The following is a 9,894-nucleotide window of genomic DNA, read 5'->3' on the forward strand; positions in this document are numbered from 1 at the left end:
TTCATAATGTGGCAATATATAAGTCATAAATTATTATGGTCATGTGATTAAGTACATTTTTTTATTTGCCCTCTTTTGACTGAATTTCCACAAACTATTGTAAAATCCACAGCCTGCTAGTGTTTCCTTCGTTCTGTCGTCTTCGACCTGCTCTGTTCATGGCCCTGTGGTGTTTATGAGGCCTTCAGAAGTGGCTCCTAATGAGTATGTGTAAGAGTTACTGTACGACATTACCCACAGCAACCTCCTCTATTAGCTTTCCCAGAGAGCCAGTGCAGAGGTTTATGCCAGCCCCAGCTGGGAAACGTAATTGTTGAGTTGAGTCTTCTCATTCATCCAGCAACCCAAAATACACACACACACACACACACACACACACACACACACACACACACACACACACACACACACACACACACACACACACACCAAAAAAGCCTTTTCATCTATTAATAAAGCATTGTAACATAATCAAAAAACTATGTAAACATTTCAGAAACAATGAAGCTGAAATGGTGCAGACATTTAAACTCCAAAACCCTGTATTTTTCTTGGCCCCTTTGAATGTTTAACACTTTACATTTGTTGGGGTTTGATGTGTTTATTAGGTTAAATATTTGGACCCATCCATGAAAAATCATTCGTAATCAGGCAGCAGGTACAATGGCTCCAGTTTGGCTTAATTACAGAGACGTATTAATGTGCTTCATGCCATAGTGAAGTATCGCTTGTACGACCTAAAATAGCTCCATTATTAACGTGCTAACAGTGTTCTCAGATATGCTTTGATACACGCTCGGTGTCATACTCTGAAAGAAAACATTACAAGTGAAGAATATAGGGAGCTGTTTTAAACAAGGCTCAATAAATTTGGATAGAATTTTGTAACCAACTCAGTGAAATTGGTAGCAGAAGCTGCTCATCAGCCTATTGTGTCTGCTTCGTGAACAGATCATTACTAGATAACAAAAGCATTCCAGTCACTTACGTCGAAATGGGAGGTCTTTAAAACGAAGCTTAATGAGGTGCTTAACCCAGGATGCTGTTTTTGTTTTCTGAAACAAGCACACACGCCTCTACTGCTTACAGAATTACGTGGAACAATATGCCTGGGTTGAGAGCTATTCTCTGGAAAATTTGGGGATTATTTGTGAACACAAATTATCTACAAGTTTGTTGGCAACAGACCCTCAAGCTGGGACAAATTGTCGAGTTCTTCAACTATTAAAGATCTGCCAGCGAGTGTCTGGAAACAGATTAGGCCGACAGAGCAACAACTCCCCACTTGCAACCCATGTCAGTTGGCAGTTCATCTTCTGAAACACATTGCTTCAAACTCACTCCATGTGAGGTCACTTTGGACTCTATCCCCCAGCCTTTACCCGTTTCTCTTCTCCATCTCCACCTCTCTACCCTTCCACCCCCTTATCGGGGTGCCAGAGCCCCAGAGAGGAGGGGAGAGGGTCACAGGGTCAAAGTCTTTTCCTCTTTGGATCTCGGGGCTTGCTGGGAGAGGCTTGGCGAGAGAATGGCTGCATTAGAGCTGGGGTTGGGGGTCAAGATTTTAATTCTGTTAAAGAACAGCTGGTTTGAGTTTTTCTTCACGTCGCTCTTCCCTCCCTCTCTCCACAAATCCAGGGAGATGAAAAATTTGTTCAGATGGGAACCAGTAAAATAAAAAAGGTTTACGGTCCAAAGCCCTTACCCTTACCCTGCTCTAGCATTAGGGAGGAATGTAATAACGTCAGCATTTGGCCTCAGTTAGACTGACTTAAAACAAGGAAGTCCTTTCTAGGTTTTGGTGTCTTAACAGCCGGATGAAACTTAATTAAAAAGCTCAAAATGTTTGAGGGATTTTTCATACTTGAGACCAGAGGAATTCACTTCCTCGTGTTTCATTTTTCTTGAGAAATTATTAACATAACTTTAAACAGGTGAGACAAACTTTTTTGGCAATTGCGTAACCACTTTAAAATCCTTAGCCTTCCTAAAAAATGAGAAGACAAACTAAATCATGGTGGATCAAGTGCTCTCTGTGTTATTCACACTGGATTAAAACTGACTGAAACAAATTTAGAAGTAACATAACATGAATTTCAAACCTTTTTCCTCTTATCTAGGCTATTGCTGAACCTCCTTATGGCAAAATTGCTAACCACACAACATCAAAGAAAAAAAATAGCAGCTGAGCTACTTTGTTTTTCTTTGCCCCACATGTCATATGCTTATCTAGATGCCAAGGCAGGACTCCCTCACCTTTCGCCACTGATGGGGTGGAAAGAGGGCAGGAAGGAGGAGGCACTAGAGGGCTCCCATAAATGGAAAACTAATAACAGATTTTATTTTAGTCTGCTTTCCCCTGCGCTCTTTTACCGGTTGGCTGGCTCACTAGCCCCGGGGCTGTGTTGGTGTGTGGCGCAGCAGCAATCAGAGGTCATAATTTCATTGGCGGTTAGCATCAGGTTCAATTTTTCTAGTAGGTTACATTTACCAAAGTCTGGATTGTGTTACTGTGTACCGGTAGAATCAGTGCAGGGCTGCAGAATCCTGCTACCTTTCCAAGAGGAGCCAGGCAACCCCAAAGGGGAAAAGGAGTGTGCGCATATGTTTGGAGATGGACACACACAGAGACACATACACATGCACAAACCATTAGTGCCAAGATGCTTGTACTAGCTAGCTCTAGTCCTTCTACTATGTAGAGTGTGTGTGTGTATGTGTATATATATATGTGTGTGTATATATATATATATATATATATATATATATATATGTGTGTGTGTGTGTTCATCTGTAATCTTATACATAGAGGAGGAAACCTGGCGAGTGTTTACAGTTTCTTGATTGAGGCTTATTGGTTATGTGCAGGAGTGTCCACATCTTTAGATGTCTTTCAGGCTGATGGTACAGTTTATTTTTATTTAGACCTTTGAGCTGCTGCATAGTAAATCAAAAAGGGGAAGAGCTGATTCAAAAGGAAATGGGGAGGCTGAATGTCTACAGGGAGTACAAAAAATACTGGGAACATACAGGAAGTGTCCCGCATTACACAATTAAGTGATTGTTTTGTGTATTTTAGGAATGTGACCAGGTGCACATCGACGATGTGTCCTCTGACGACAACGGCCAGGATCTAAGGTACAGCAGTGATTCATAGTTAGTCAACAAGAACTGCATCATATGCTCGGCCGCCACGAACAGTGAAACAGGCTTGTGCTAACACATTCTTTCTCTGCCCTTATTTTAGCACGTATAACTTCAGCGCTGATGGTTTCCATGCAGCAGCTACCAGTGCCAACCTATGTCTGGCCACAGGCGTACGGGGAGGCGTGGACTGGATGAGAAAGCTGGCCTTCCGCTACAGACGAGTAAAAGAAATTTACACCACCTACAAAAATAACGTTGGAGGTAATCCCCGGCAAGCAGAGCTGCCCTGTACTGATTTTTTGAGTAGAAATGACTTTGCACATGTACGTTCCCTCATTATGTGCGTGTTTGTGTGAGGGTACGCTCATGTTGGTGCATGCGTTCTAAAAGCACACATGCCCCCACCACTTGGTCAGGGTAAATTTTGAAAACTTCGCTGGTATTCGGGGGGCCCGTCCAACCTAAACAATGTTACCCTGCGTTTCAGGTCTGCTGGGCCCGGCCAAAAGGGAAGCCTGGTTGCAATTGCGAGCAGAAATTGAAGCCTTGACGGACTCCTGGTTAACACTGGCACTGAAAGCACTAACATTAATCCACTCAAGGTAGGACTCCAGTGAGGAAAATTTTACACAGTCCCATACCGCACATATATAAATTTGTATGTGGTGTGGAGTACCCCATACTCCCACATTATTAGAAAAACAGCAACGCTATGCATTTGTCTTTTTTAGACAGTCTTTATCTGCTCGTTTAGAAAACTACGTGTGCTAGGAGATCCGACTTGAAAAAGGAGCTGAAACGCAATCCTTCATTGCAGGATACTATTTAAAGAACTGATTCATTGCAGTGTCTTTATTTTCTGCACACTGTGTTTTCTTTTGTCCTCCCACAGAGTGATTTTGAATGATGTCACCTCTTTTTCTGCTCCTCTGTCTTTGTTACTGCAGGTCAAACTGTGTGAATATCTTGGTGACCACCACGCAGCTCATCCCTGCCCTGGCTAAGGTCCTGCTCTACGGATTGGGAATTGTCTTTCCTATCGAGAATATTTATAGTGCAACCAAAATAGGTAAAGACTGCATTCTGAAATAGTTTGTTTGTTTTATTTTTTATGTGGCTTTGAGACACAAATGTCTATTTATTTATTTTTACCCCGGTGAGGTAAAAACAGTTACAACATACATGCTGCTAAAGTGACAGGACTGAGGCACGGACGGGGTGGGAGATTGAGTCACCGGAGAGTGTTGATGTTCTTGTGTGAAGGAGTAGTCCCAATCAGCCTAGGATTATTTTCTTGGAGCTGGGCCTGTGCTGGGCCTCTTCAGGCCTCTCCTGCTCAATCTCTGCATATGAAACCACTTCTGCACATTTATGTCATTCCAGCGCAACAGGGCCCCGTCCTCTTCCTCCTCCTCCTCCTCCTGCTTTTACCTCCTCACTTTCCCCGTTTTCTTTCTTTCTTTCTTTCTTTTTTACTGTTTTAAATGCAAAATAAACATCAAGTTTCACTCTTGCATCAATATCTGACCCATCAGCTAAGAGTTCAGGGAGAGAAAGAGACACAGTGGTCTTCAAAACCAGACCCTGTAGCAGGACTGATTTGCCTGTTTGTTCTAGATTTAAAGGAGAGAGGGGCAAAGTTAATGCTTTTAAGATTGTCTTTATCTGGGGGACAATCTTATCACATCTCCTTCCTGAACCCACTGTTTACAGTCTTCCCTTCTTTGTAAATTTGGTGTTTTAAAGAGGCTCTTGTCACCCTCGGCTCCTAAATCAACTTTGAGCGTGTGTGTGCCTGCATATCTTTTTTGCATCCACGTAATGCTTTACTAAGAAACTGCCCTCAACTTCTTCACAGGAAAGGAGAGCTGCTTTGAGAGAGTAATTCAACGGTTCGGGAGGAAAGTTGTTTACATTGTTGTTGGAGATGGGGTAGAAGAGGAGCAAGGCTCAAAAAAGGTAAGAGGTTTTAAAATAATAGATAAAGTAAACAACATGCACACTTGTATGTCTTTAGGGTATATTTACATGGTGAAAACAACCATGAGAACCACATAAAGTGTGGAGCAAAGAACTCGTGAGTAGTTTTCATAAGGGCAGGAGTTCATTGTGAGGGAACACCGAACATACCTGCCATACTTTTCCAAAGAAAGGAATCAGCGCTCCGGCTTTCCTTCTCAAGAGTCTTTGCTTTGCTTTCATTTGTTTATCCTCTTATACGGCATCCAAGCACAAGAGAGAAAGTCTGTAGTGTGTAATCAGCCCTCTTCCTCCACCATCTCAGGTTTACAGAGCAGGGGAGGGGAGAGATGGCATAATTATATATTCCTGCTTGGTGCTCTGAGCAGTGTGAATGCTGTATGTGTAACGCTAGACAAGCCCTTTCAGGCATGTTGAAGGCACATCGTAAATAGAGCGCACATAAAGGCGACTTAAATCATTGTTGATGAAATTAGAATATTTACTGCAATGACAAGCCTGTTAGCACGAGATGGATCAAGGAGGGCTCGCTGCCGACCTCCGCCCACGCTCTTGCAGGAAGCATGACAGTATCTGTTCAGATGAATTTGATGTCTCGCTGTTTTTTTTTCTCTTCCCCATTTTTTATGTTACTTGTTGGCTCTTGCTCCAGATCTTGTGCATTCAGCATTCCTGTCAGGTTTGGATGTAAAGCAAATGCTGCATGTGAGACTCACACAGCAAACACGCTCTTTAGCAAATGAATCAGCGGCTCAGGAGAATACTTCCCTGACAGTTATGATGAGCTGCCGTGTCACGCTGAAGACATTGAGTTTCCCTTTGAAAGTCCTCCAGCTCCTTCTTCACCTGTTTCTCCGTAAACAGAGCAGAAGCACGAGGACCGACGCAGAGCGATTAGGCAGCTATTAGAGAGAAGTAAGAGCCTTTACCCTGGATAAAAGCGTAAAGCAATAGCTCTGTGTTATGAAAAGCGAACACGCCCTGGGAATGTGGTCTTGAGGGATGATTGTGGAAAAAGATGCAAATATTTTTACTCAGCTTTGAGTTGTTGGAGAGTGACATTGATGGAAGAATAAGGTGTTTTTTTTCTCCTCCATTTGAGTGGTGCAAGTCCCGCGACATGCCATGCAGTAAAAGGTTTCTGTGTCAACATCAGAGAGAAGGTGAAATAACACAACAATTTCACCCGTCAGGAGGCGCATATCAGACGTGACACATCGTGGAACTACAAAAGCAAAAGTCTGAAACTTCTCCCAGTTCTCATTCCTTCACTTACAAAAAAAAAAAGAAAGAAAGAAAAAATTCACAATCCCTGTCTTCAGTTATTGCCTTCGCTTGGGAGAGACAGCAGAGATAACATCGCCTGCTTTTAAACTTAAAAGCAAAGACAATTTACAAAACAAAAAGCAAAAGAGCTTTTTAAGGGTCAGTGCAGGCTCTCCTAAGCGGAACATACGCCTGGGAGAGGCCATACCTTTGATAAGGGGAGGGTAATGGGCTCCACACACTGAGGAGCTGAGGACTCTACCTGACAAGCTCCTTTCATTCTCTACGACTCAGGTTTCTTCCCCCATCCTTTGCCTGGGAACAACAGCTCATTTGCACTGTCCTAAACACACACTGGCAGGCAGGAGGTTCATTCAAAAGACACTGTGGGGAGTTCATTTCTGTTCAAGTTAAAGACAGTCAGTGCATTAGTCTGGTGGTATAAAACTCCACTTTGATGCAGCAAAGAAATTAGTTACAGGTACAGATGTACAATTTGGCTGCACGGACTTATGCACAAGGGAGCAAGAGGAGTAGGTGGGGTGCGTTAATGATATGATTGCTTTTCCTGGTGAGTGGACCAGGCTTGCTTCATTCACTAAACATATTACCGCAGTATAAAGAATAAGAAATCAGTTTAGAAGGCCTGCAAGTGTTGGTCTGTCCAATTCTAACAGTGTGTGTTCTATGTTAAAGGCTGACTAAAAAGTATATATTTTGTCCATAACATATTCCAAAATGAATTGATATGATTTGCAATCATGAAAAGAAACAAATGCACTCATCTTTTAATAAATAACTAAAAGGATTGATAAATATTTTGCTCATTAACATCTAGCAATTTTACCCTTTTATACTCTAAGGTGCATTTTCCTGATTGGAATAGAAGTCATTTTTATTCATGTAAATGGCTAAAAAGATAATTTTAAAAAACTGATTAATTCGTTTTTTAATTAGTTTGAGAATTTTGAGTTTTGTGTTTAATAAAACTAAAAAGATGCTTTCTCTTCCACCCACAGCACAACATGCCCTTCTGGAGGATCTCCAGCCATTCAGACCTCATGGCCCTCCACCATGCTCTAGACCTGGAGTACTTGTAGCACCACACCACCAACGTGTACCCCTGCTCCGCTTCGGCACACCACACAACCTTTCACCTTCGCCCTCCAGCCCCATCCCACGCTTGCCACGGACCCCACAGCTCAGAAAAAAAAAAGACAAAAAAACCCAAAAAAACCAGCCGTGTTGCTGTGCTGCCTGGCGTCTGTCTGTCACTACATAGGAAGAAAAGAAGGGGAGAACGGAAAAAAGAAGACTGAGCACACGGTTAACGTGCTGACATACGGTCACACATCGTCTTAACCCTAAACTCTTTCCTTCTTTCTTTTTTCCGGCGAAGCGAAGGAGAGAGAGAGAAAGAGGGAGCGAGGTGAATTTACGGCGCTGCAGCTGCTTGCCCTGGTTACTGTGAATTGGCCGCTTTCTGAAGCTGTCAAAGTGTTTTACGGCCCCCTGTTTGTGCCGGGACTCTGTCAGGGTTCACACCTGTGAGGAGAGCAGAGCTACTGATGGCCTCGCCTCGCTTCGCCTCACTTCGCCCCAGAACTCAGTTACAGCGAACTGCAGGGCCCACAGCTACTGGTGGTGACTTTTCTGCGTCCCTCTGGCTCGCCCCACGTCTGCTCTTCGCCTCCGCTTTATTTCTGTTCCTCTGTTCACCCACTTCGTAGCCTCCCCTTCGCTGTGGGGCAGAAAGACAAAGCAAGTGCTCCTCTGTAAAGCGTCGGCCTGGGAGCTTTGTGCTTCTTATTTATGAACAGACACTTTGTGAGTGGCACCGCGCCACCGAGAAGGTACCTCGATGATAAAAGACTCGTGCCTTTTACAAAGTACTATTGATTTCCACCGCAGCGAGAGGAAGACTTTTATGGAAGAGAGAAGAAAAGGGGGTTTTCTAATAATTTAAGAAAATTACAAAAAACTTTATTTACAATGCTGAGACAATCATGTACAGAGGAAATCTTTTTGTGTGTGTGTGTGTGTGTGTGTGTGTGTCTAAGTTTGTAATCACTGGACTATTCCTTCCTATATTCATTTTAGGTACATGCTCTTGAAAGATGGCAATGCTTTTTCATTGAAGTTTAAAAAAAAAGGCATCCCATCGCGCATAAGCTTGTGCGAGGACGCCTGAAAGTGTTGATGTGTTAAAGTTACGTTCGATAAACAAAATGTGTAGATATTGGGATTTTGTGATAAATTGTTTTGTCAAGACCAAAAGCATGGATGTCAAGTGTCAAGGACCTTTCTTTTCACTCTGTGATGTTTTCTCGTCCTTACAGGAAACTTCAGTCACACACTTTATATAGAACAACAGGTCTCTTCTTACTATACGTCCTTCTCGGACACATATATCAAAGGGAAAATATACATTGTTTTTTTTCTTTAGTTATGCAGGAAGGTAGCTCACAACCTTGCGTCCTTATGGCATTTCACCAGCTTGCAGCCCTGACCCCATATATTCAAAGGCAAACACAATTCTGATGAGGGTTTTGGATACGGCAGACGGGAATTTCTGAGAGCCATTTTAATGTCAAATTTGAATAAATCTGATGTTTGAAAAAAACAAACAAAAAAGCAGGCTTGAATAGGTTTTATTATCTTTTATACAAGCACTATAACAACTCTTGTACAGCAAGCGTAATTTTGTATACTGTAGTGTTTTTATTTCGACTTTGAGAATACATTCTGTGTCCCTCTTTGAAGCAGCTGAAGTACACGAAGCCCTTTTTCGTAGCGCTTCTGCATCTGTGGACGGGGAAACCATAATTAGCATTGAGAGAAAAGCCACTAACTTCGAGAGGTTTGTGAACATACAGGACATGTGCTATCGACTGTGAATTTCTTAAACAGAAACCGACTCGTTCTGTTTCTAATTTCTTTCCCTCCTTTGCACATGATCACTGTTGTCCTTTTACATTTCAATTCAAATCCTTCTCTCTTCTGACGTACCCCTCCCCCCCCCGCCCCGGCAGTCACACGGGGTATCTACATATTGCTGCTAGATCAAGGTAATGGTAGGTAAATAGAGGAAATGTTTTATAGATTCATACAGCATGCTTTTTTTTTAATTATGTTGCAATCATAAATGCAAACTGGAAATACTTTACACTACATGGGCCTCATTGTGGAAAAAAACGCAAAAGATTGTCGTGTCTGCAAATTATGTGTACAGATGTTTTTGACATTATTATTTGATTGTGTTTAAATTAATAAAACTGATTTGTGAACTGTTACACGTTGCTGACATTTTGTCCCCTTTTCTTTAAAACTACAACATAAAATTTAACATTTTTGTTTTTTTGAAGAGCAACATTATTGCCCCCCACAACCACCATGACTAACCACCAGTGTCCAGATTGACACAGATGCCATAGGGTTCAGACACTAATCCTACCAGGAAGTAAACAGAAACTGGAGCTCTTACAAGTCTAGACCAAACAA

At 42.3% G+C, this 9,894-nt stretch overlaps 1 protein-coding gene across 9 annotated transcripts in view; it reads left to right on the forward strand.

The window, feature by feature from the left end:
* Positions 1-9,686, forward strand: part of eya1 (EYA transcriptional coactivator and phosphatase 1) — a 62,697-nt gene extending 53,011 nt beyond the window's left edge. For all 9 annotated transcript variants that reach the window (XM_085418626.1, XM_085418627.1, XM_085418624.1 and 6 more), the window contains 6 exons: positions 3,080-3,138; positions 3,248-3,408; positions 3,635-3,749; positions 4,095-4,216; positions 5,006-5,106; positions 7,413-9,686. In XM_085418626.1, coding sequence (XP_085274752.1) covers positions 3,080-3,138; positions 3,248-3,408; positions 3,635-3,749; positions 4,095-4,216; positions 5,006-5,106; positions 7,413-7,493 — 639 coding nt within the window. In that variant the 3' untranslated portion in view covers positions 7,494-9,686. The remainder of the gene's footprint in view (positions 1-3,079; positions 3,139-3,247; positions 3,409-3,634; positions 3,750-4,094; positions 4,217-5,005; positions 5,107-7,412) is intronic.
* Positions 9,687-9,894: the final 208 nt, after the last annotated feature.

The sequence above is a fragment of the Rhamphochromis longiceps genome, linkage group LG9, assembly GCF_057381845.1.
Source record: "Rhamphochromis longiceps isolate RC_006_pf linkage group LG9, R_longiceps_female_GT1.1, whole genome shotgun sequence".
In the NCBI taxonomy this organism is placed as follows: Eukaryota; Metazoa; Chordata; class Actinopteri; order Cichliformes; family Cichlidae; genus Rhamphochromis; species Rhamphochromis longiceps.